Source organism: Salvelinus fontinalis, chromosome 38, assembly GCF_029448725.1.
Source record: "Salvelinus fontinalis isolate EN_2023a chromosome 38, ASM2944872v1, whole genome shotgun sequence".
Taxonomy (NCBI): Eukaryota; Metazoa; Chordata; class Actinopteri; order Salmoniformes; family Salmonidae; genus Salvelinus; species Salvelinus fontinalis.
The window spans coordinates 22,809,465-22,834,803 of record NC_074702.1 but is presented as its reverse complement, the minus strand read 5'-3'; the positions used below and the strand labels follow the sequence as shown (position 1 = coordinate 22,834,803).

The 25,339-nt window shown below is 44.0% G+C and overlaps 2 protein-coding genes across 3 annotated transcripts in view; one reads left to right on the top strand and one right to left on the bottom strand.

Moving 5' to 3' along the window:
• Positions 1 to 5,611, top strand: part of LOC129837181 (lamin-A-like) — a 28,095-nt gene extending 22,484 nt beyond the window's left edge. For both annotated transcript variants that reach the window (XM_055903106.1, XM_055903105.1), the window contains 9 exons: positions 133 to 306; positions 531 to 656; positions 842 to 1,062; positions 1,181 to 1,517; positions 1,730 to 1,837; positions 2,027 to 2,146; positions 2,336 to 2,392; positions 2,714 to 2,917; positions 3,154 to 5,611. In XM_055903106.1, the coding sequence (XP_055759081.1) occupies positions 133 to 306; positions 531 to 656; positions 842 to 1,062; positions 1,181 to 1,517; positions 1,730 to 1,837; positions 2,027 to 2,146; positions 2,336 to 2,392; positions 2,714 to 2,917; positions 3,154 to 3,189 (1,383 nt within the window). In that variant the 3' untranslated portion in view covers positions 3,190 to 5,611. The remainder of the gene's footprint in view (positions 1 to 132; positions 307 to 530; positions 657 to 841; positions 1,063 to 1,180; positions 1,518 to 1,729; positions 1,838 to 2,026; positions 2,147 to 2,335; positions 2,393 to 2,713; positions 2,918 to 3,153) is intronic.
• Positions 5,612 to 5,716: 105 nt separating this feature from the next.
• LOC129837180 (platelet endothelial aggregation receptor 1-like) overlaps positions 5,717 to 25,339 on the bottom strand; it is a 39,926-nt gene continuing 20,303 nt past the window's right edge. The window contains exons 2-23 of the mRNA XM_055903104.1: positions 21,682 to 21,792; positions 21,331 to 21,432; positions 21,129 to 21,229; positions 20,773 to 20,865; positions 17,664 to 17,910; positions 16,236 to 16,341; positions 15,930 to 16,066; positions 13,878 to 14,090; positions 13,532 to 13,706; positions 13,247 to 13,367; positions 12,621 to 12,784; positions 12,172 to 12,274; positions 11,616 to 11,762; positions 11,342 to 11,473; positions 11,063 to 11,191; positions 10,801 to 10,926; positions 10,337 to 10,546; positions 10,052 to 10,158; positions 9,794 to 9,923; positions 9,567 to 9,629; positions 6,994 to 7,197; positions 5,717 to 6,463 (exon numbers count right to left, since the gene is read on the bottom strand). Of these exons, the coding sequence (XP_055759079.1) occupies positions 6,321 to 6,463; positions 6,994 to 7,197; positions 9,567 to 9,629; positions 9,794 to 9,923; positions 10,052 to 10,158; positions 10,337 to 10,546; positions 10,801 to 10,926; positions 11,063 to 11,191; positions 11,342 to 11,473; positions 11,616 to 11,762; positions 12,172 to 12,274; positions 12,621 to 12,784; positions 13,247 to 13,367; positions 13,532 to 13,706; positions 13,878 to 14,090; positions 15,930 to 16,066; positions 16,236 to 16,341; positions 17,664 to 17,910; positions 20,773 to 20,865; positions 21,129 to 21,229; positions 21,331 to 21,432; positions 21,682 to 21,788 (3,060 nt within the window). The 5' untranslated portion in view covers positions 21,789 to 21,792 and the 3' untranslated portion in view covers positions 5,717 to 6,320. The remainder of the gene's footprint in view (positions 6,464 to 6,993; positions 7,198 to 9,566; positions 9,630 to 9,793; positions 9,924 to 10,051; positions 10,159 to 10,336; positions 10,547 to 10,800; positions 10,927 to 11,062; positions 11,192 to 11,341; positions 11,474 to 11,615; positions 11,763 to 12,171; positions 12,275 to 12,620; positions 12,785 to 13,246; positions 13,368 to 13,531; positions 13,707 to 13,877; positions 14,091 to 15,929; positions 16,067 to 16,235; positions 16,342 to 17,663; positions 17,911 to 20,772; positions 20,866 to 21,128; positions 21,230 to 21,330; positions 21,433 to 21,681; positions 21,793 to 25,339) is intronic.

Here is a 25,339-nt window from a genome sequence, read left to right as displayed (position 1 = left end):
TCCTCTTCTGTCCTCTTCACTAGCCTTGTAAACCAGACTGATGGAACCCCGAGATCAGTCTGTTTTATGAGGTTACTCCTTCACCCCCTCTTCTATAACTCAAGTATGCCTGTACCGTCTATCTCCCTGCAGGAGCTGAGGGAGTCCAAGCGCAGGCACGAGTCTCGCATGGTGGAGATTGACAGTGCAGGAACAAGGCAGGATTACGAGAGTAAGCTGGCTGAGGCCTTGATAGAGCTGAGAGCCCAGCACGAGGAGCAGGTCCGCATCTACAAGGAGGAGATCGAGAAGACCTACACCTCCAAGGTAGGGAGCACAACCCACGGGTCCACACTGCCAGCTCAAACGTGGACTAAAAGTATATCAGTTCAAAACGGTAGTGTTATTTCATTTTAATTTCACTAAGCTGTCCATCCAGTTGAAATCAGTAGTACTGTCCATGCATCATTCAATATCTTTTCACTGGCCCAGTGCCAACCTAGCACAGACACATACCACATGGTTTCGTTCTGACCCTGTGTGTGTCTCAGCTGGAGAACGCCCGTCACTCTGCAGACAGGAACAGTACCCTGGTGGGGACGGCCCACGAGGAGCTGCAGCAGACTCGCGTGCGGATGGAGGGCATGTCCTCCCAGCTCAGCCTGCTGCAGAAACAGGTACGGCTGCACCCTGTCCACCTGTCAATCACAGAAGCCTCTTACCGTATATCTCCATACTGTGGAGCTCTGACAGCTGTAATCTTAGCGCTAGTGTTGGCGCTAATACAAAGTATTAGCACTGTTCATCTCATCAAATATGGCCCTTTGGTTGGTCTAACCGGCGTATCAACCCTCTGTGTCAGCTGGCGGAAAGGGAGGCCAGGGTGCGTGAGCTGGAGGAGTCCCTGGCCCGGGAGCGGGACATGATGCGCCGGCGCCTGGAGGACAAGGAGAGGGAGATGGGGGACATGCGCATGCGGATGCAGCAACAGCTGGATGAATACCAGGAGCTGCTGGACATCAAACTGGCCCTGGACATGGAGATCAGCGCCTACCGCAAACTGCTGGAGGGAGAGGAGGAGAGGTGAGGAGACATTACAGATATGCACAATGCACATCATGAAATAAATTAACTCATGTAACCTACACAACCACACTAGATTAGTATCAACAATCTTTTTCTCTGCCCCCCCACCCCCCAGACTGCGTCTGTCCCCCAGCCCTCCCCCAACCCGAGTCACCGTGTCCCGTACTACCGGCTCGGGGTCAGCACACACACTTACCACCCGTACCTCGGGCTCAGGACACAGCCACAGCGGCCGCATGGTCCAGTCCACCAGCGGCAGCCGCAACTCCTCAGGCACGGCCAGCGCCAAGAAGAGACGTCTCATTGACAACGACAGCGAGACCTCCAGCCTGGCGGGGGGTGCCGTGACGCGTACACGCATCGCCCAGCAGGCCTCCGCTAGCGGCCGCGTCACCGTGGATGAGGTGGACCTGGAGGGGAAGTACGTCCGCCTCAGCAACAAGGCCAACGAGGTATGGAGTTAATCGGTCAGCTTGACATACAATGGGTGCTTTCTGCTACGATGCGTCGCAGGCTTTCTGTTATGATCAAATGCACATGTTTTGTAAGGAAGCTACTGTAGTAAAAACACCATGTTGGGTGATGTTGTAAAAGGACAATATCTCTTTTCTACTTAGTGATTTTAGTTGGCTGAAACAGACGATGCTTATCTGTTTTCCTTCAGGACCAGCTTCTGGGCCACTGGCAGGTGAAGAGACAGGTGGGCACCAGCACCCCCATAGTCTACAAGTTCCCCCCCAAGTTCAACCTCAAGGCAGGACAGACTGTCACAGTGAGTAAAATCTTCATCATGTCTGCACTGTCATCAACTATGTTTGTGTTCAGTTTTTAGTACACGATTTTGAGAAGTGTATATTCTAACAGTGATCAGCATGTTTGTCACAATGTGGGCCAGTGTGTAAAGTAACTATAGTATGTGATGAGGTCATAACAGACAGTCCTGTACCTCTTCCCTCTGTAGATTTGGGCTTCAGGAGCAGGCGGCACCCACAACACCCCCTCAGACCTGGTGTGGAAGACCCAGAACTCATGGGGCAGCGGAGACCTGTTCCAAACCACCCTGATCAGCGCCAATGGAGAGGTGAGACACACACACACACGTCACGTGTTTATAGTTGTACCTTCCCATTGTCCCTTTGACTGTTCAGTCTTGCTCTTGGCAACATCATCCCACTTCCTACATATTTAAATGCATGTGAGATTCGATAAATTACCTTACTCGCATCATAGCCGGTTGACAAATGGACTGTTCTGCACCTCTTTCCCACAGGAAATGGCACAGAGGAAAGTTACACGCACCCTGTTCCAGGAAGATGATGACGATGACGTGAGTCTCACTGTTTATGAAAGTCGCAGGCTCAGGCCAAATCAAGTACTCATACTCATACTATACTATATCATGTTGTTCATGATCCTCTGTTTCAGATGAAAATAGGTTAATTAATGTAGAGTACTTATTTAGTCACCGAACAAGGCCAGGGGTGTACGATGATACACTTAAAACATTTTCTAAAGGGTGACAAGAAAAATGGAAAGACTTATTTAACGTCACTGGGTGCCAGTGCTCAAAAATTGTAGGAGCCACAGTGGCTACAGTTGGTATTTACCAGTAATGTTGGAACCTTCTGTTCTCTGTCTCCCTCTGCAGGGCAACCACAGTGCGTGCGGTGTGGACAGTGAGTACAACCTGCGGAGCCGCACAGTGGTCTGTGGCTCGTGTGGCCAGCCATCTGATAAGAGCTGTGCCACCTCAGGGGTGTCCAGCGGCTCCTGCTCCATCAGCAGTGGAGGAGGTCTGCCTGAGGGCCTGATGTCTCCTCTCTTCATAATGGGCAGCAACTCACCCAGACAGGTACTGTAGGACTCCCATCTTTTTGATCATGTATATCGTTTTAACACCCATTTTAAGACCCTTAACACACACTATTCCTGTTCCAAAGCACAAACACCCCTCATTCTCTGACTCTGACTCATGCGCACAGCAACATTTATCCCAGTTTTCCTGTTCATCCTGCTGTTATGACAACATCCCCTTCCTGGCCTCTTCACTTCCTCTAACCCACCTATGTCACTTCCTGTCTTTCTCAGGGAGGTCCCAGACCGGAGAACTGCTCCATCATGTAAAGCCAGACAGGCACCACCTTACCTGGACATGAACCTCCCACACATGGATGGGAAGACGCCTTCTTACTCTTTATTTCCTTTGTTTCATATATGATCTGTCTTATTTTGTATGCCATAATCGGTAGGTTAGATTGACTTTGGTGTTTGGCGAAGGGCTTAGGAGCTACGTATTCACTTCAGATATATGAGCTTGTATATTCTAGATATATTGCATGTGGACTGGGCAGACACTTGCACTGTTTTGGGCCATATCTAGCGAGAGAGGCACAGAAAGCACCTTTAACCATTTTTAACCATTACAGTGGACTTTGATCCATAGTGGGCTTTCGCGTCTCATGTCTAAGCTGTCAACAGTAAACACGCACAGCCGCAAATCCTGCTATGAATCCGTGGACATGAGGGCTGGAACCAGGGATCTCTGCCCTGGTATTCCACATACACTACCATAGAATGTCCTGAATGTCACTAAATAGAGATGGAGTTAAGCCCCTCTGACTCCTATAGGATTATGGGGGTTTGTATTAGACTGAGCGATGGGATTGGTCATTCTAGAGCCATAGTTACAAAGAGGAGCTCAAACTTGACACTGCCATCAAGGTGTTTATATTTCTGAACACAAGACAGTAGTTTTTTTTGTGGAATGACATCTAAATTATGACTCATGTAACAATCAGACTACTATGGTGATATGGATATAGGTTCCAAATTGTGACTTGTTTTCACAGGCTTGAAAGAGGTTTGTAGTTGTTAAAGAAAGGAAACCAAACGAGATGAGCACACGGATATGGGGAAGACAAAGTAGTGCTGCATTGTAAGGTCTTGACATGACTGACCTCTGACCTCACCTTTGTCTTGTATGAAAAAACAACAATTACTGTAGAGCAACTCATCAGATCTAGACACACAAATATGATTTCTAGGGACTATTTTGCTGCATTTTGAATCTGAGATAATTGCCAGATGGATTATAGTAATGTTACTGTAACGTTCTATTATGATTTAGCATTTTTAGTGATGAGGGAATGTGGCAGCTTGAGAAATAGATGTTCTGGTTTGTCAGACTCTAAAGCACAGGTGTCAAACTCATTCCACGGGGGGCCGAGTGTCTGCGGGTTTTCGCTCCTCCCTTGTACTTGATTGATGAATTAACATCACTAATTAGTTAGGAACTCCCCACACCTGGCTGTCTAGGGCTTTATTGAAGGGAAAAACCAAAAACCTGCAGACACTAGGCCCTCCATGGAATGAGTTTGACACCCCTGCTCTAAAGCCAGAAATTGTCTGAGTTGGAAGTGTGTTGATTTAAATGAAAGCACACTGCTTACCTTCTCATGACAGCATTGCAACAATGTATACATTATGTACCTTTGTTTGTATCCGGTGTAGTGTCAGAAAGAGTGGGTACAGATAGTTAGTAAGTAAGCCTTGGACAAGTAAGCCTGAACGGCCTATAGGGGAAGTTGGACTATATGGTATTATCTGGCAAAAAGTTGACTTTATTAATGAACTACACAGTATGTTGCATTGCCAAACATGTTGCTGCCATATTTTCAGTGTAATCAATTACTGTGTTTACATTTAAATGGTGCATAAGAACTCGCTTTGACAAGGTCAGAGAGTATTTACTTGAGAAGGAAACCTAAATGAAACTTAAAACATCAATTCCTCATGATATGATGCCAATCCTCTGTATTCATGTATTGTAGTCTTGAGACTGTTGTCCAGAGGCCTCTCTCCCACTAACGGATTATAATAGCTGTGTTTTTCTGAGCTTAGTGGCTTTGCTTTTGGGTATGTTTATACATTTTTTGGGGGTGGGGGGCTTCTTATTTCTTTACAACTATGTCAAAAATGAGCTATAATCATGTACAAAGATTTATCCACTGCATATTAGAGGCATGTACTAGTCTGGCAGCCTTTTTTGTAGGATGTATAAGCAGTAAAGATTTTCTGAGAATACTTGATCGTTTTTGCAACGTTTGTTTTTTTTGTACTTCAGACACATTTCTATCACTACCAAATATTAGAAAAGGTGCTTATTCTCACTGTTAACCGAAACACCTTAGAGAAGCTCAAAATGATTTACTTTGTCACTTTCAGTATTTCTTTTCTCATCATGTCTCAAGTGCCTTATTGATACCGGCTAGTGATCATTGAAAATTGTATTCTTTTTGCATTATGAAGTGTCAATTCCAAAGATATGCAGTATTGTCTTTAAAGACAATGGAAATTATAGATTTACAGAGTGTTGGCTATACTTGCATATTTGTACGGAAATTGTCCTAGTACATAATGCTCAATTGAATTTGTAAGAAATGATTATGCCTAATATGGAAAAACCATGCAATCCAGGTAGAATGTAGTAGTGATTTACAATGTTTTGCCTTTTATGTTTGAGACCAGTAAAATTATTTTCCCAACACATGCTGTCTTGTGGTTGACTTCTTAATAAAATTGTATCTGTGGATTGATGTGTAATATTAGATTAAGTAGCTACTGGAGTACAACATACTTCTGAACAAGTGTATACAATGTTCTGCCATTTTATGTACATTATATACAACATATTACATTGAAAAACATTGAGGCGCTAGCTGTACAAATGTGCTCTGGATTTCCCCGAATTGGAAAAGGGGTTTGAGAGGACATTGTACTGAACTACTGACATCATGGAGATATAAAAATGTATTTTGATTGCTGTCCCGGTTTATGCAATTCTGGTCAAAAGCTTTGTATGCCAAATCATGTGCTCCAAGCGAAGTCCCTTCATCTGCAGTATGAAAATAACATTTGAAGGAATCCCAAGTTTGGTCAAATTCAAATATATGCATGTATGCCCTCGGACTGTGATACTGGCATCCTCAAAGCCTATCCCTGCATGCCTTGGCCCTCGAGTCTGGATCACAAGTTAGGGTGGAGAAAATGCCACTTTAATCCACCAGGGGGCAGTGCTACTATGTAAACCCACTGACAGAAGCATAGGCATAATGTCTTTGTCAGGTTGCCCTGACTGTCACTGGTGCAACTGACTGTTTTGTAGCCTTGAATAACCCCAAGACAATTTCCTCCCAATGTTTTTGAGTGGCAGGAAAGTTTTTCATCTGATTGTGATGTTCAGAGTAGGAATGGTGTCATTGGGGCAGTCTCCTGCATGTGGGAGAGGGTGGACGGCGGACAGGTGGCAGGTCGTAGTGTCCTGGGATGTGGCTGTTCACAGGTAGGTCATAGTGATTCTGGGGCTCCTGCTCCGGGACCTGCCCAAGGGAACTGCGCTCTGAAAAATGTGAAATATACATATTGTAATTGTTATCCATCTACTGGAGTTTATATTTCTGATTGTCTTATGTTTACTAAAAGAATGTGAATGCTAAATTCAGGATCATACTATAAAATATACAGTAGGATTCTCCTGGCATAGGAATGAGGTCATTGCTATGGTCAATCCATTCTCCAGCCCTCATACTGAGACTTTCCAATCCACTCCTGTGGTTTCCTCCCCTCTCCCTTTCCTCACATGACCTCTGTTTCATTTCCATGAAAACAGTACTGCCCATTCAACCATGTGTTACGGAAACCCATCCATCTCATTTGTCAATCCAACCCACAAACCCTTGTCTATTTGCACAGTCTAACATTTATTCATATTCTCTGAGTATGCTATGTGAAACCTAAATGTTTTACATAGTGATAGAGAATTTTCTGTTTTGCTGTTTTACATGCTAGCATAGCCAGATATTGCGTGTATACTACTGATTTAAATTGGAAGGATCTTGGAGGGTCCTGAACAACAGTATAGTAACCCACCTCTGCGTAATGTTGCTGTGCTGAATGGTGGAGGGCTAATCTCCGTGTAGGACCTGTCACGGGGCACGGTCGTCCTCATCTCCATGTAACTGCTCTCAGGATGGCTGAAGGGCAAGCCGACCAGGTCTTTAATGGTGGCGTAGGGGTTCTCACTATTCAGAGAACTGCTGCTAGCTGCCACCACAGTGTCCTTCAGCTCTGTCACTAACAAGGGGCAGAACGTAAAAAGTTACTGACTGCTGACTGGCTCTGGGTCAGCCAGGTCACATTTTTTTTTATTTAACCTTTATTTAACCAGGTAGGCAAATTGAGAACACGTTCTCATTTACAATTGCGACCTGGCCAAGATAAAGCAAAGCAGTTCGACACATACAACAACACATAGTTACACATGGAGTAAAAACAAACATATAGTCAATAATACAGTGAAAAAAATAAAAAAATAAGTCTATATACAATGTGAGCAAGTGAGGTGAGATAAGGGAGGTGAAGGCAAACAGATATATGTATAAATAAATAAAAATATAAAAAGGCCATGGAGGCGAAGTGAGTACAACACAGCAAGTAAAATAAAAACTAAAAAAAAAACTAAAAAAACTAAAAAAAAATAAAAAAACACTGGAATGGTTGGTTTGCATTGGAAGAAAGTGCAAAGTAGAGACAGAAATAATGGGGTGCAAAGGAGCAAAATAAATTAATAAATAAATACAGTAGGTAAAGAGGTAGTTGTTTGGGCTAAATTGTAGATGGGTTATGTACAGGTGCAGTAATCTATGAGCTGCTCTGACAGCTGGTGCTTAAAGCTAGTGAGGGAGATAGGTGTTTCCAGTTTCAGAGATTTTTGTAGTTCGTTCCAGTCATTGGCAGCAGAGAACTGGAAGGAGAGGCGTCCAAAGGAAGAATTGGTTTTGGGGGTGACTAGAGAGATATACCTGCTGGAGCGCGTGCTACGGGTAGGTGCTGCTATGGTGACCAGCGAGCTGAGATAAGGGGGGACTTTACCTAGCAGGGTCTTGTAGATGACCTGGAACCAATGGGTTTGGCGACGAGTATGAAGCGAGGGCCAGCCAACGAGAGTGTACAGGTCGCAGTGGTGGGTAGTATATGGGGCTTTGGTGACAAAACGGATGGCACTGTGATAGACTGCATCCAATTTATTGAGTAGGGTTTTGGAGGCTATTTTGTAAATGACATCACCGAAGTCGAGGATTGGTAGGATGGTCAGTTTTACAAGGGTATGTTTGGCAGCATGAGTAAAGGATGCTTTGTTGCGGAATAGGAAGCCAATTCTAGATTTGACTTTGGATTGGAGATGTTTGATGTGGGTCTGGAAGGAGAGTTTACAGTCTAACCAGACACCTAGGTATTTGTAGTTGTCCACATATTCTAAGTCAGAGCCGTCCAAAGTAGTGATGTTGGACAGGCGGGCAGGAGCAGGCAGCGATCGGTTGAAGAGCATGCATTTGGTTTTACTTGTATTTAAGAGCAGTTGGAGGCCACGGAAGGAGAGTTGTATGGCATTGAAGCTCGCCTGGAGGGTTGTTAACACAGTGTCAAAAGAAGGGCCAGAAGTATACAGAATAGTGTCGTCTGCGTAGAGGTGGATCAGAGAATCACCAGCAGCAAGAGCGACATCATTGATGTAAACAGAGAAGAGAGTCGGTCCAAGAATTGAACCCTGTGGCACCCCCATAGAGACTGCCAGAGGCCCGGACAACAGACCCTCCGATTTGACACACTGAACTCTATCAGAGAAGTAGTTGGTGAACCAGGCGAGGCAATCATTAGAGAAACCAAGGCTGTCGAGTCTGCCAATGAGGATGTGGTGATTGACAGAGTCAAAAGCCTTGGCCAGGTCAATGAATACGGCTGCACAGTATTGTTTCCTATCGATGGCGGTTACGATATTGTTTATGACCTTGAGCGTGGCTGAGGTGCACCCATGACCAGCTCTGAAACCAGATTGCATAGCGGAGAAGGTGTGGTGTGATTCGAAATGGTCGGTAATCTGTTTGTTGACTTGGCTTTCGAAGACCTTAGAAAGGCAGGGTAGGATAGATATAGGTCTGTAGCAGTTAGGGTCAAGGGTGTCCCCCCCTTTGAAGAGGGGGATAACCGCAGCTGCTTTCCAATCTTTGGGGATCTCAGACGACACGAAAGAGAGGTTGAAGAGGCTAGTAATAGGGGTGGCAACAATTTCAGCAGATAGTTTTAGAAAGAAAGGGTCCAGATTATCTAGCCCGGCTGATTTGTAAGGGTCCAGATTTTGCAGCTCATTAAGAACATCAGCTGACTGTATTTGGGAGAAAGAGAAATGGGGAAGGCTTGGGCGAGTAGCAGAGGGGAGGGCAGTGCTGTTGTCCCGGGTAGGGACATGTAGCTTGTGATCTGGTGATGGGTTGACAGTTCAGGCATTATTTATGTTAAATATGCCACAAAGGAAGGCAGGTGTGAAAATGGATTGATGGAAATGTTGCCTAGAGTAGTTCTAGAGAAAAGCAAGCCTATTTCATGTTAACTTGGAGTTGCTGGAAATGAAGGAGAAAAGGGATATAGGAAGCATGGAAAACTACCTTTGTTGTAATATTTCCCAAGGCTGGCACTGTAGCTATAACTGCGGTCAATGCCGAAAGCTCCTGTAAACATTAAACACACATTTGGCATCATCTATTTCATTTATAGCAAACTCATAAAAGACAAAGCCTGTCTTGGTATTAAATCAATACCAGGTGATGAAATGGCTGAGGATGAAAGTTGGTGAAGAACGGGCAGTTTGAAACAGGCAGTAAAAAAGACGGACCTGGTTCTTTGCGAGCCTCATGGTGTTTCCAGTCTGCAGGCAAAGTGGCATTGCTCTCCACCCCAAACAGGCCTCGCCCTCTCTCCCTCTCCATGTTCTTCACGTTACAGAAGAGCTGGTTATTGGTGTTCTGTTTGAAAGACACTGATATTAACCAATCAGAAATCATTCAGCTCCTCTCAAACAAGTATATCCAGTATAAAGGACAGGGGTGTAACAGAGTTGACTCGAGGCCGAGGTGACGGTAATGACACTTGCTTTGATGGCGCGGTCCTGGTTGTTGGGGACGTGTGGTAGAGGGGGTCTGCCCCCAGTCAGTGTGTGATAGCTGGGGTTGTAGTAGTGGTGGTAGCTGTGAGGAACATCTGAGGAGCAAGAAGGGACATGACATCAATAACCAGCACTGTATATAAAATACCTTACTGTGTATGAATCCTAACCAAAAACTATAACCGCTATAGTATGGATACATTATGTGGTCAAACTGTTCGCAAACATTTGTTTTTTAACGTCTTTTAAAACAAAGCTGTATCAATACAGTACCTGGTATTGCGTATTCGGAGTTGACGGTGCGTGAGGTGGAGAAGGAGACTGTCGGTGTGTTGGCTTGCTTGTCTTTCTGCCGGCGGCGGTAGAGCAGTAGCAGGGCCAGCAGCAGCACCACCAGGATGACCAGCACCACGATACCCGCGATGGCCCCCCACGAGTCTCTCTCCCCCGGGGACACGGGCACCATCATACTCACAAAGCGTTCTGTGGAGCACAGAGAACAAGGGTCATCACCGTCACAGGCCCTCCAGTCATCACTGTAACAATGCTTAATGCTGAATAGCCTTAGGTAGACAATAACCAAAGTTTCATTACTGTCTTATTTAACTGAATTGTAGCAGATTCAATAGACAACAATTATAGTCTGGTAGCTATGGGCAACAGTATGTCATTACTAACTTGTAAACAGATGTATGGTTAGTAACTGTTCATTGGGTAAAGTGGAGACCATACCATACCTTTTTTGCAGTTGGTCCCTGGTCCTGATTCACACACACACTCCCCTGTCTGTGGGTCACAGTAGAAGTTGGGTGGGCAGGAGCAGACTTGGGCACAGTTAAGGCCAAACATCCCAGGATGGCATTCTAGAGACACAGGGTGAGATTCAAAGTATGACTCATGTATTTGAACTCTTTATAAAAAAAATGTCATTGATTTCAATCAGCAAAGGTATGTGTGATACAGTATATTTTATAAAGAAATTGATTGAGCCAGACTTACGTAGAGTACAGTCAGGGCCTGTCCATCCTGGGGGGCAGAGGCAGGACCCATCCTGATGGTTGCACGTTGAGTTGTGGGCACATCTACACACTCCAGTACACTGCTTACCATAGAGACCCACTGGACAGGCTAGGAATTACACCAAAACACACGTCAAGGTTAAATATAATACACACATTAAAAAAATGAGCATGTAAAGCACTAAAGTATGCCAAGATGCTGCGGGTCTTCTATATATATACTAGTTTGACTATAGGTGAGATATGGGTTAGTGCTGACCTTGTTCACAAAGGGCTCCAGTGTACCCGGGGGTACACACACACTGGCCTGTGACATGGTGGCAGGAGGAGGAGTGGGCACAGGACGGGCATGTTATACTGCACTGGTCACCATACACACCCGCACTGCACACTGAAAGAGAGAGATTGATGATGATGCATAACAATTTAGCAACTTGACATACAACTTAGCATACGAAGAAGACTGATGGTGATAGAGTGACATTTTCTACTTATTTATACAGGCATCAATATCAAGCATTTTCTGTACTCACTATGCTGACAGGTGGGTCCCCAGTAACCTTGGCGACAAACGCAGGCACCGCTGTGTGGCAGACAGGTGGCGCTGTTCTGACAGAAGCAGCTCTGATTACAGTGATGTCCCCATGTACCCTCTGGGCATGTCTGGGCACAGCGAGCACCTAGGAGAGAGAAGCACACACAAGACAGACAGAGAGAGAGACACAGAGAGAGAGAGAGAAACAGACAGAGAGAGACACAGACAGAGAGAGACACAGAGAGAGAGAGACACAGAGAGAGAGAGACACAGAGAGACAGAGAGACACAGAGACACAGAGAGACAGACACAGAGACAGAGAGACAGAGAGACACAGAGAGAGAGAGACACAGAGAGAGAGAGAGAGACACAGAGACACAGAGAGAGAGACGCAGAGAGAGAGAGAGAGAGAGAGAGAGAGAGAGAGAGAGAGAGAGAGAGAGAGAGAGAGAGAGAGAGAGAGAGAGGTTAAAACCTGTAGATCACATTGGACTGACTAATTTCCAGGACCACATCCAAGCTGACACAAACTCAACGGGGGCGTCGGTGCTTACCAGTCCACCCTGGCAGACACTGGCACTGCCCGCTGGCACCCTGGCAGCCGTCTGCGTTGAGGCAGTCACACCTCTTCAGGCAGCCTGGCCCGAACGTGCCCATCTGTAGAGTGAACACATGCCAACAGCGAAAGCATCGTCAAGGGAATCCCTGAACCATTTGGCCAGCACAGTCAGAGTCAAGCAAACTGTACTTTGGCAAGATACACTGTAAATACATCATAGTTGGCAGATTAGCCTTACTGAGGAAAAGGAGGACTGAAGATAAGGGGTAGTCCAGAATATAGGCTTATGGATGCACAAAATGAGCTACAGTAAAGAGATAAAGATGGTGATTATAGCATGAGTAACATTACTAATCTATTGAAAAAATCCCAATTGGCCTATGTTACGTTAAGATTGTAACCTTTTAACAAACGTTATAGCTACAGTATTATATTGGCACTTACGGGGCATGGTTGGTCGCACAGGGGCCTCTGCCAGCCTGGAGAGCAAGTGCAGGATCCGTCTGCTGGGTTACACAAAGCCCCATTGGCGCACTGGCACGTGGCGTTGCAGCCCAGGCCCCAGGTGTCCTTAGAACAGGGTATGGAGCAGTACCGCCCTCGCCAGCCTGGAGAGAGACAGAGAGGGACATTTTGTAAAGGAATCATACATGTCTGTGTCTGTCAGCCTGTATGTTGGTCTAGACGTCTTTCTGTAAAGAGGAGCAGCCATTTTGGAACAAAATACAGGTATGCTTCTGAGACCTATGACTTGATTCAATCTGTATCGCTGAAGTTCAGAGTTACAGCATGATTGAAATTTAAAGGCAATGTTCCCACGATAGCGGTGACTGCATTCACGGTAAACGCTGCACATGTCGGCTCAATAGGAAATCCTGTTTAAATTTAGATTGCCCAATCTGTAACGTTTCAGCGACACAGATGGAATGGCGCCCTGACTGGTTCATGCAATAAGGTAGCCACAGACATACTCACACCGTTGAGTATGTCTGTGTGTTTGTTTGTCCCATCAGAGTAGAGATGTTATGACTATTCTCTCTCAGTCAGACTGTCTCTTATCAGTGACTCACCCTCTTTGCAGAAGCAGGTCCCATCAATGGGAGAGCAGTCCACTGAGTTGGAGCAGGAGCACTCCAGAGAACAGTTCTTCCCATAGGTACCACTCTTACAGGGACTCTCACAGTGAGCACCCTACACAACAGACATAAGCAGGTTATAACAGCTCACAACAACAGAAAAACAGAATATATTAAATATGAGTATACATTTTTGCATGCATGTTTATTATCTTAAGTAAATAACTCAAATAAATGATATTTTAGTTATTGTCAGTGCTGTCTGTCCTAATCACTCACCGTGTACCCAGGGGCACAGTGGCAGCGCCCGCTCACACTGTCACACACGCCTCCGTTGACACACAGGCAGGGCTCCAGGCAACCATGGCCGTAGTAACCACGGGCGCAGGTCTCGTTGCAGTAAAGCCCCGCCCAGCCTGGCTGGCACGTGCACTCGCCTTTCAGTGGGTGACAGCTAGCCAATGGACAGAGGAGAACATGGTCACGTGGGTGAGCACAATTAATACGCAATTAAACAAATCTAAGAGTTATAAACAACAAAATAATTTAAAAACTATTATGGGCCTGTGTGTGTGTGAATTGTTATGTGGCAGTGTGTGTGTGTGTACCCTTTGTTGATCCATACCTGAGTGTGTGTGTGTCGTGGCAGAGGCAGGTGTGTTCACAGTGAAGGCCGTAGGTGCCGTGCCTACACATTCTCTCTCTGCACTGGGGTCCACTGAAGCCAGGCTCACACAGACAGCCTCCGTCGATGTTATAGCAACGAGCCCCGTTGGCACAGTCACACGCACCCTTACAGTCCCGCCCATAACTACCCACCTGACACTCCTCACTGCACCTGTGGAGATACAACACATACACACAAATCAGGACACGCTCCGCAACCAAAGTGGAATAACATATCTCTGAATCAGAAACTATTCTATACAGTTGAAGTCAGAAGTTTACATCAACTTAGGTTGGAGTCATTAAAACTCGTTTTTCAACCACTCCACAAATTTCTTGTTAACAAACTATAGTTTTGGCAAGTCGGTTAGGACATCTACTTTGTGCATGACACAAGTAATCTTTCAACAATTGTTTACAGACTGGTTATTTCACTTATAATTCACTGAATCACAATTCCAGTGGGTCAGAAGTTTACATACACTAAGTTGACTGTGCCTTTAAACAGCTTGGAGAATTCCAGAAAATTATGTCATGGCTTTAGAAGCTTCTGATAGGCTAATTGACATAATTTGAGTCAATTGGAGGTGTACCTGTGGATGTATTTCAAGGCCTACCTTCAAACTCAGTGCCTCTTTGCTTGACATCATGGGAAAATCAAAAGAAATCAGCCAAGACCTCAGAAAAAACATTGTAGACCTCCACAAGTCTGGCTCATCCTTGGGAGCAATTTCCAAACACCTGAAGGTACCACATTCATCTGTACAAACAATAGTACGCAAGTATAAACACCATGGGATCACGCAGCTATCATACCACTCAGGAAAGAGATGCATTCTGTCTCCTAGAGATGAACGTACTTTGGTGCGAAAAGTGCAAATCAATCCCAGAACAACAGGAAAGGACAAAAGTACAAACGTATCTATATCCACAGTAAAACGAGTCCTATATCAACATAACCTGAAAGGCCGCTCAGCAAGGAAGAAGCCACTGCTCCAAAACTGCCATAAAAAAGCCAGACTACGGTTTGCAACTGCACATGGGGACAAAGATCGTACTTTTTGGAGAAATGTTCTCTGGTCTGATGAAACAAAAATAGAACTGTTTGGCCATAATGACCATTATGTTTGAAGGAAAAGGGGGGAGGCTTGCAAGCCGAAGAACACCATCCCAACCATGAAGCACGGGGATGGCAGCATCATATTGTGGGGGTGCTTTGCTGCAGGAGGGACTGGTGCACTTCACAAAATAGATGGCATCATGAGGGAGGAAAATTATGCGGATATATTGAAGCAACATCTCAAGACATCAGTCAGGAAGTTAAAGCTTGGTCGCAAATGGGTCTTCCAAATGGACAATGACCTCAAGGATACTTCCAAAGTTGTGGCAAAATGGCTTAAGGACAACAAAGTCAAGGTATTGGAGTGGCCATCACAAAGCCCCGACCTCAATCCTATAGAAAATTTGTGGGCAGAACTGAAAAAGCGTGTGCGAGCAAGGAGGCCTACCAACCTGACTCAGTTACACCAGCTCTGTCAGGAGGAATGTGTCAAAATTCACCCAACTTATTGTGGGAAGCTTGTGGAAGGCTACCCGAAATGTTTGACCTAAGTTTAAATAGTTTAAGGCAATGCTACCAAATACTAAATGAGTGTATGTAAACTTCTGACCCACTGGGAATGTGATGAAAGAAATAAAAGCTGAAATAAATCATTCTCTCACTATTATTCGGACATTTCACATTCTTAAAATAAAGTGGTGATCCTAACTGACTTAAGACAGGGAATTGTTACTTGGAATAAATGTCAGGAATTGTGAAACTGAGTTTAAATGTATTTGGCTAAGGTGTATGTAAACTTCTGACTTCAACTGTATGTATCCTATTTAATATCCTGTATGAAAGATACATGAACTGTATGATATAAACAACTTCTACCCAACCATGGGTGCGGGATGAGTATACGGCACATGTATCTGTCTCTACTGCAGAGAGTTAGATAAACACACACACCTGTTTCCAGTGAAGCCTTCAGCACACTGGCACTGGCCTGTCCCAGGGTTGCAGTGGCCCCGGTTGTGACACACACACTCTTGGGCACAGTTAGGACCAAACCTGCCCTCAGCACAGCGCTCTGTACACACCTCACCCTGAGGGAGAGAGAGAAAGACAGAGAGAAAGAGAGAGAGAAAAAAAGCGGAGAGAGAGAAAGCGTACATGGTACGACAACATTAAAACAGGGATCTGATTGATAACCTCAATCTCCATGTTGACCCCCTGATGCTGTATTTGAGTCCGTGTAGGATTCAGGAAACGTACCGTCCACCCAGGGGGGCACGCACAGATCCCCTTCCCCTGGCAAATGCCCCCGTTCTGGCACGGGCATCGCAGCGGGCATCGACTTTTTGGGCATGCCTTCTCACAGCTGAGGAACATGGAGAAAAGAACTCTGAGTGGCAGATGGACTCAGATTGTGTAGAGATGGAAATGTAGGGTACAAGTTAACAAGTTCGTATCTTTTTCAATTTAGTGACTGCACTTGCAACAAAAACTCAACTGTACACAGTAAAATTCATCAATAGTTGTACATTGCCTACTGGTGCTTATAGTCAAAGGGTCACCACCAAAAACGGCTTCAGAAAAGGCCATGACCCAGGAAACAAAACTGCAAAGTTTCAACATCATTACATAGATAATTGTATGAGTATGAGGACTGTGTGGTTCAAAACTTGTAAAAGTTGCGCATTGCTTAAATATTATGAATCAAAGATACAATTTCAAAATGTTGGGTAATTTCCTCTAGCAACATGTGGTTGGCATGTTACACCTTGGTTACATTTGTTCCACACTTTCCGTTGTCAATACTTGCAGAAAGCAACTTATGTACCGGACCGGGGAAATCATGGAATATTTCGAGATAAGAAGCTGTTGAAAGGTCCTAAATAGATTTTTTCTCAGATGCCCGAACAGCATTATGTAGCTGTCGGGACCTTGGAATGTTTTGAGATCTGTGTTAGCTAGCAAATGTTGTGCTGTCTTTAGTTTTGCTAGAAGGCAAAAGCAATGATGGCTAAATACAGCTGACAAAACATCTTATACTGGTTCATCTGGATCCGTGAAGGACCGGTAACGTGTTGCTTGAGCTTATGCATGGATGAACACCGAATGCACAAATAGTTCTGTGGACCAGCGTGCAACAAAAGTAACCAATGTGAAACATAGCAACAACGGAGCGTTGCTAGGGATATTATCCAAGATGCGCTATGATTTTGATGCTAAAGACGTAACTTGTACTAAAAATAACAAATTAATATGCAACTTTTACAAGTTTTGAACCACACAGTGTTCATATTCATAAGATTATCTACCTAGTTGTTGACATTTTGCAGTTTCATTTCCTGGGTCATGGATCAACACATTTTTTGTGGTTGGCCCTTGAGTGCTGTGCTGTTTTCTGACATTGGCAGTTGCCTCATATAAAGAGTTTCCACTAATTCCTAGTGGTTCTCTACTCATCCTCAGGGGCATCTAAAACACAGGGTGTAACTAATGACTCATGCTCTAACCTAGTGTTTCAAGAGGGGCTCTTTTCCTGCATTGGTAGGATGGAATAAGGCCAAAGGATATGGTATAACAATTAGTCTACTGCCTCTCCATTTTGTCTTTCCAACCTTAACATTCTATTTACTTTATATTGATACATATAGATGTAGGCCTATTTGAGAGAGTGTTACTTCTACTACTCACAGTGTCCCAGTGAAATTTTCTCGACACAGGCACTCTCCGGTCACTTTATCGCAGGAACCCCCAGTTCCACACTGGCACTTCTGAAGACAGCCCTTGCCAAAGGTGCCTGGTGGGCAGGGGTCCTCGCAGCGGCGCCCAATGTAGCCTGGAGGACACTGGCAGGTACCGGTCACAGGATTGCACAGGCCACCGTTCTCACACTTACACAGCTGACCACAACCTGGACCCCAGTGTTTGTCATCGCAGGCTGGAAGACGCACACAGACACAGATGATAACAGACACATAAAAAAATAAACCCCATACAACAAAATATACGTAATCATATAAATGTATGCATAAACCAGTGGACTAGTGGGCCAGTGTACAACGTTTTCCATCTGATAACTCTGAAAAGGTTTTCTTTATATTAACTTAACCTGATGTAGTTGTATGGTGTTACACTGTATGCTATATGCGATGTCATTGCAATGCACATTAACAAAAACAAATCCAATTAAATTCCATTTGGACCACTGGGACTGTCATGTTTCAAACCAACAACAGCACAGGAACCTAAGTAGAAGACAATGGTAAAGATCACTCCCCCAGGGACAATATATCTATCCATGTATAGTCATGAATTTCCAAAAAAGAGACATAGTCTATGACCAACTCTAGCCCTAATAGCTCCAGAATCTCGTGTTACCGACTTGTGATTCACGATTGACAGGGCGATTTGCATGGAGCCAACAAAATGGATGAGGTTAAAATTGGGAATTTTACAGCGGCCTTTCGGGATGGCTCCAGTGGTTATCGCCAACTGGTGATTCGCACAGGGTTTGGATTTCAATCAGAGTTAAGGAGCGTCAGGGGGATCATTCCTGATTCCACGAGAACCAGGATCCCACATGGACACACACTGACTCCTCCAATGTCTCATCAATAACGCAGACTGACTGGGGCACATTATACTTGTCTCATTGAGGTTTGTGGGGAATGCCATACCGTGTGAATGATGTGAATGATCACAAACAAATCCTACTGTTCTATATGGATTGTAGTGCGCTTGCTTCAGTCACAACTACTACTTCTTCCACTATGAGAAAAATACTTTTAGACAGCTGAAGCAAGCACACACGCTTTCTACAGCAACTGTACCTTTTCTATGTAGTTAATCATGGGATCTTCCACCCACCTCTCTTTCCTTCAGTCACAGACAGTATGTACTGTGTCACAGTTTCAAGCAGAACTTCTTTGACATATTAAATGTAGGGTACAGTATGGCAAAATTAGGGTTTGGAGCGAAAACTACCACATAGCAAAGAAATGTTTATTAATCTAACTCAGAACAGGACCCTTTTCTCTTTTCTTTGTTTAAATGAATCAAACGTTTACTCATTCCCTGTGTGGGCATGCGAGAGACGCTGAGAGACTGCAGTTGGAGTGTGTGTCACATTGAGTTATGGGAAGCTCAGCTGGAGCAGCAATAATGTTTACACAGGCGTTCTCCAGGACGCCAATGGAGATTTAGGACCTGCAGGGTACTAGGCCTTCTACTATCTGCTATCATCGTCCAGGCCTGACAAGGCTAGCCATGAGTGTGGGCGAGTGAAATGTAATGGATTGGAAACCTAGGCTTTGAAGAGCTGTGCTAGGACCAGCTGGCTGTGCCCAAGCCTCTGCACTTACCCAACTTATAACAGAACCCAGACCTGTTCTCACATAAATTGTCCATATGTTTGTTTACATCTGATCAGGGTTCAAAAGTGACATTTTTTCAACTGATGCGCTCTTTAAAACTGGCAAGTCTCCATTGTACTGTAAATGGAATGCATTAAGATATGGTGGGAAAATTCCTCTCTTTCCCCAAGTGTATTGTCCGAGTGGTGGTGGAGATCTCGTCTGCATCCAACCACAGCATTATCTCCCACATATCTAACTGAACCACATCCTTCTTTCCCCCATACCCTTCTTTCTCACACACCCTTCTAGAGTATATCACTCTATTCTTAAGTATCGAAACTCAACCAGTCTTCTTTCTGTATCCAAACCCCCCAACCTCACCCAATATGAATTATTCCATCGCAATCTATCTTCCCCAACAATCTCTTATTAAAATACATTTATTTCTCTCTTTCTTCCTCTCTCAATCTCTCTGTCCACTTCTCTCTCTCACTGCCTCTGCTCCCCCTTCTACCCCTCTCTCTTGGTCTTTCTCTCTCTCCCACTTCCTCTGTCTTTCTCTCAGCTCTCAGTGCTAAACCTCAGCCTCTCTCTCATTTCCCACAGCTAGCTCAAAACACAGGAATCTATTCCAGGAAGTGTCAGCTCTCATTCTGCCAGTGGGCTTTATTATAAGACTCAGCAGTATGGGGCTGAGGCCAGCACTCGTTTGCCCAGAGAGAGAAGGAGAGAGAGACAAAGTGGGAGAGGGGTAACATTTTCCATTTCCCCTTCCCATCATCCCCTCTGAAGGCATCATACTCCACAAGCTTATGTTATTAAGCTCTCCATTCAGCACTGTACTAGTGACCTGGTTGAGTTCAGAAGAACACTAGCATTGATTAACTAGGAGTTTCTGGGATAAATAAAATGTAAAGCATTAATCCTATGCTGAGATGAGGCTATTTTAATAATATGCAAACTAAACATTTTTTAGCATATGATTCCAAAAGTGTATACTTACAAAATATGGAAAATATTGATTTACATCCCGGGCCTTGGGTCTAAGCATGCAGTATACGCTTTGGGGATGTTACATACTTGTAGCATAAAATGCATAAAAAGCATAAAATGGCAAGTGCGAGGAAGGGGAGGGAGTCAGACATAGTGTCCTCCTGGTCTAATAAACTGTTTTCTGGGCTGTGGCTTACTTCAATGACGCATCATTGTTTATTTGGTCCCTTGCTGTTTCCATTGGAAAGCCCTATCTGTGATTGAGTGTTGTGTGTGAGGATCAGTTTTTGAGTAATGGTCATATGTCATTTCCTGCAGTGTGTGTGTGTGTGTGTGTGTGTGTGTGTGTGTGTGTGTGTGTGTGTGTGTGTGTGTGTGTGTGTGTGTGTGTGTGTGTGTGTGTGTGTGTGTGTGTGTGTGTGTGTGTGTGTGTGTGTGTTGATGTAACGCACCACTGGAACAGTCGTCGCCACGCCAGCCTCCTTCACACTGGCAGCGGTCTGGAGCAACACATCTCCCATGGACACACTCCTTAGTACAGCGGGCTAGTGATGAAAAACACAGACAAACACACTCTTAAGTAGACTAGAAGGTTGGTGGAGATATTATATATATTATGTAAGTCATGCATGTCAACTCTCCAGAATGTAACCAACTCAGCAACCAAGCACAAAATTGGATGAATTCTAGAAATCGATGGCAAAATATGTAGAAATGTAATTCACTGAAATGCTACTGATGAATCCAAGTGAATCTTCTAAGTTTGTTTTGATATGCTAATAAAGAAAAGCCATGACGTTAAACTTACGGACACATTTGTCTCTGCTCTCGTAGTAGCCAGGGCAACACTGGTACCTCCGGCGGTAGTCCATCTTCACCGCCTGTCTGTATGCTGTCTTATAGGTGATCCTGGCCAACACAAAGTCAAATAGAGAATACTTCCTGTTACCCTCTGACCTTATGGACACAACCAGGAAGTAAACAAGAAGTGTGTCGACAGACTGTGTTACCTGTGACGGGTGCATCTGTAGGAGGTGCGTGGCTCAGAGCAAGGTTCCTCTGTCACCTGGTCATAAGGGTGGGCATACGACTCCTTCACTGAGGTTGGGAAGCTGCATGAAAGGACAAAATGTACTCAGACATAATAATACATTGACAGAACGGACCCATCGTGATCTAGAGTTGAGACAACCTGAAGTTCATATTTTGAGCCAAGTGCTACATCTTCAATGATAAGTGCAACAACAAACAACAAGTTAGCTGCAATTAAACCTGCTGCTACTTCTATTTCTTTCTCACACACTAAAATATGCTCTCTTCTATTCTGGTACAATGAAATGAGATGAGCTACTCTGACTTACCTCTCCCATACGCTACACACATTGGGATCCCTGGGGTTCAAAGACCAGGACAGGCCAATCAGAATGCTCAGAACCAGCAGGACGGTACAGGTCTGCAGTGACTGCATGGTCCTGAGGAGAGAAAGGGAGGAAAAAGGTTATGGAGGATATTTATAATGCCTATCCATGGGAGCAATAGCAGTGATAATATGCTACAAATTGAAAGCATGAGGACCAACATTTGAGGAGAGGGTTAGTTATTAAGGATCAGGTTATGAGCAGGAAAGGGGATAATCAATTACCTACCTTTTTTCTATTCTCATTAAACAGCACATCAAATCATACTGTCTATGTTAAACTGATACTTGTCCGTTTTTTGTTTGGCACTGCTTTTAGCCCGCCATCTGAGTTACAAAGATATCAAACACTTCACAATGTAAAGAATATGAACATTTATCTGAAACCTTCCTGTAGTTTAAAGCAGTATCACCCCTTGTAAAAGAGTTCATTAAACAGAGGTAAGGCAGCGGGCCAGCATTGAGCCGTTTACCCAAACCCTCCCCGTCGCGCTCCCTATTCTCCCCATTTGGCAACTTAAAACAGAGGAATTTGAACTGTGGTGTAAAGAACTTAAGTAAAAATACTTTAAGGTCCTACTTAAGTCGTTTTTTGAGGTATCTGTACTATACTATTTATATTTTTGACTACTTTTACTTTTATTTCACTACCTTCCAAAAGAAAAGTATGTACTTTTCTCCATACATTTTCCCTGACACCCAAAACTACTTACATTTTGAATCCTTAGGAGGACAGGAAAATGGTCAAATTCACACACTAATCAAGATCCCTGGTCATCCCTACTGCCTCTTATCTGGTGGACTCACTAAACACAAATGCTTCGTTTGTAAATGATGTCTGAGTGTTGGAGTGTGCCCTGGCTATCCGTAAAAAAATGTAATAAAAAACATTGTGCTGTCTGGTTCGCTTAATATAAGAAATTTGAAATTATTAAGTATATTTAAGCAATTACATTTACTTTTGATACTTAAGCATATTTAAAACCAAAAATATTTAGACTTTTACTCAAGTAGTATTTTACTGGGTGACTTTCACTTTTACTTCAGTCATTTTCTATGAAGGTATCTTTACTTTTACTCAAGTATGACAATTGGGTACTTTTTCCACCACTGAATCTGAGAGAGAGCGAGAAAGAGCGAGCGAGAGAGACAGAAATGGATTGGGGGAGGAATGCGACTCCAGCTACCATCCTAGCTATTATCAATCAGAGCAGGAGAGAATACTCCACACTCTTCCGCCATGTCCCCTTCCACACTCACACCATCTGGATCCAATCAAAACGCAGACCCAGGGGAACGCCCAGTGATGGGGACCAGAGCAGGCTCTCAGGGAGCGGCAGAGAAAGTGGTCTTTTTCCCCCAAAACTCCCATGGACATGTTGGGAAGTTCAGGAACACTATAGCATGGGTCAACTGAAGTGCCATTCCCCTCATCGTGGGAAAGGGACAGTCTTTGGAGGATGGACTCATGTTGACATAAAATTGGTCAAGGCTATTTATTCCCTTCTGTTTTTCTAATACGTCCCCCTGACAAAGTTAGTGTACTATAGCTTCTCAGGTCACCAACGAGGATGAAATAAAGAGCTTGGGGTATTAAACTATTTCTATGACTATTCCAAAGGAGATATTTGGCATTTATTTCAGTCAAGCAAAGAGAGGAACAACAAGTCACTTAAATAAGTCTAGGTCTAGCCCATAAGTCTAGGTTTCTTCCTCCCCTCACAACGTAAGGATGTGGTTTTTCAACAATGCCATGCTAGGATCCCTTTTAGGGGCTTTAGCCCATGCATTTTCCTAATCAGAGTAACAAACAAACTGCAGCCACAGCCCAGCAGTCGCACTAAACCTAAACCTACAGCTGTAGTTATGAGTTGATTTGTCACAATGCTCCCTGTAACATAAATCAAGTACATTCACGATCTGCTGCTTTTGATATATCACCCCTCACAACCCCCCTGTTCTCTGTGTCAGGAGATAATACACATTCTGGCACACACTCTAATGCCTTAAAAAGCTGCACCACAAAAACAGAATTTTATAAGAACAGGCATATGGTTTTTATTAAGAGGAGCAATCGACTTTAGTAGCCACTTCATTGGACTGGAGTAAATATTTTTCATTAACTTTTTTCTTTTTAATTGAGCTTCATTAGACAAAGTCTTGAAACCGCATGGGAATGCTTAAGTGCTGAGAAAGAGAGTGTATGTTTAATGAGTGCAGACGTGAAGAGAGACAGCTCTGACTGAAAGTAAAGTCAGCGCAGTTCACATGACATGTTTGGGTTACCTTTAAATTGAACGGTAGGTCGGTAGTCTTAACTGGTAAGTAGGTAGCATACCCCTGCTCAGAGAGGTAAAAGGGTTCAGGTCCTCTCCCCACCAAAAAGGCTTTTATTTGCTACTCCACCCATACATGTGGCTTGATTATAGAATCCTGCCCAAGCCTTTGCCGCTGAGAGTACACTCTTATTAATCTCAACCTACAGTTTATTAGCTTTTACCTTATCATCTTTTTTCCATAATCTTTTATAAAAATCAAGATTCTTCTTCTGTGTTGCTTTATGCAACCAACGTATGATAAAAACATACACAGATGACAAAATATATTTATTATGATAAGTGCAGATGGGCACCAGATTTGGCTCTACATATATTTTAGCTCGTAGTCCGGGCGTTGTCCGGTCCAGGGTGTATTCTGGACCAGAGCTACTGTACATCTCTACAGTATGTGCCTTGAATGGTACAGAGATGGTTCTGGACCTCTAACGCTGCAGCCTGCACTAGAAGGCTTTTGGGTTAGTTTCAATGAGCAAAGCAGACCATCTCAACTGGATTTCATGCAGCCCAATAAAAAAAATGAGGATAGGAATACACAGTACAACGCACGCACACACACACGCACACACGCACACGCACACACACACACACACACACACACACACACACACACACACACACACACACACACACACACACACACACTTTCTAATACTTTCATCGACAGCTCATTTGTTTTCATGTTCTTAAAACGTTCCATGCACAAAATGAGTCCCACACGTTGAAACGAGTACAGAGAAACTATTTATAGTATCTGAGTATATTCGCTAATTCATTGGACTTGTCTTGGCTCACAATGTCAAGCGCCCCAAAACTAAACAAGTGGCCCAGGCGTGTGCAGATCGTACCAACTGGAGAATGCCCTAATGTTTAAAAAGGGCCCCACAATGCTCTTTCTAGAACTGCACAGGGATTTCAATGAAAGCAAGGCCCAAATGAAAACAGATGTACTCGTGTCACATTAATCTTGCAAAACCGAGACACTCTTATGCATGTTGTTACCATTCAATTTCAGTCATTAGTCTTGCAAAAGCCTCAGAAATGAGACTAAAGAAAAACATTTGATTTGGTTTCACACATCTGAAACCATTGCATTCAGTTTTCATTTAATGACAGCTCTGGAGGCTAATCACATATATTTACTGAAACTCCATACTCATCTTTTATTATTATTATTATTTCATCTTTACCATCATTTGAACCATGCAATATGCATGCAATTCATTCACATTTACTCAGCATCCTAAAGCTTCTTGTCTTCCAAGA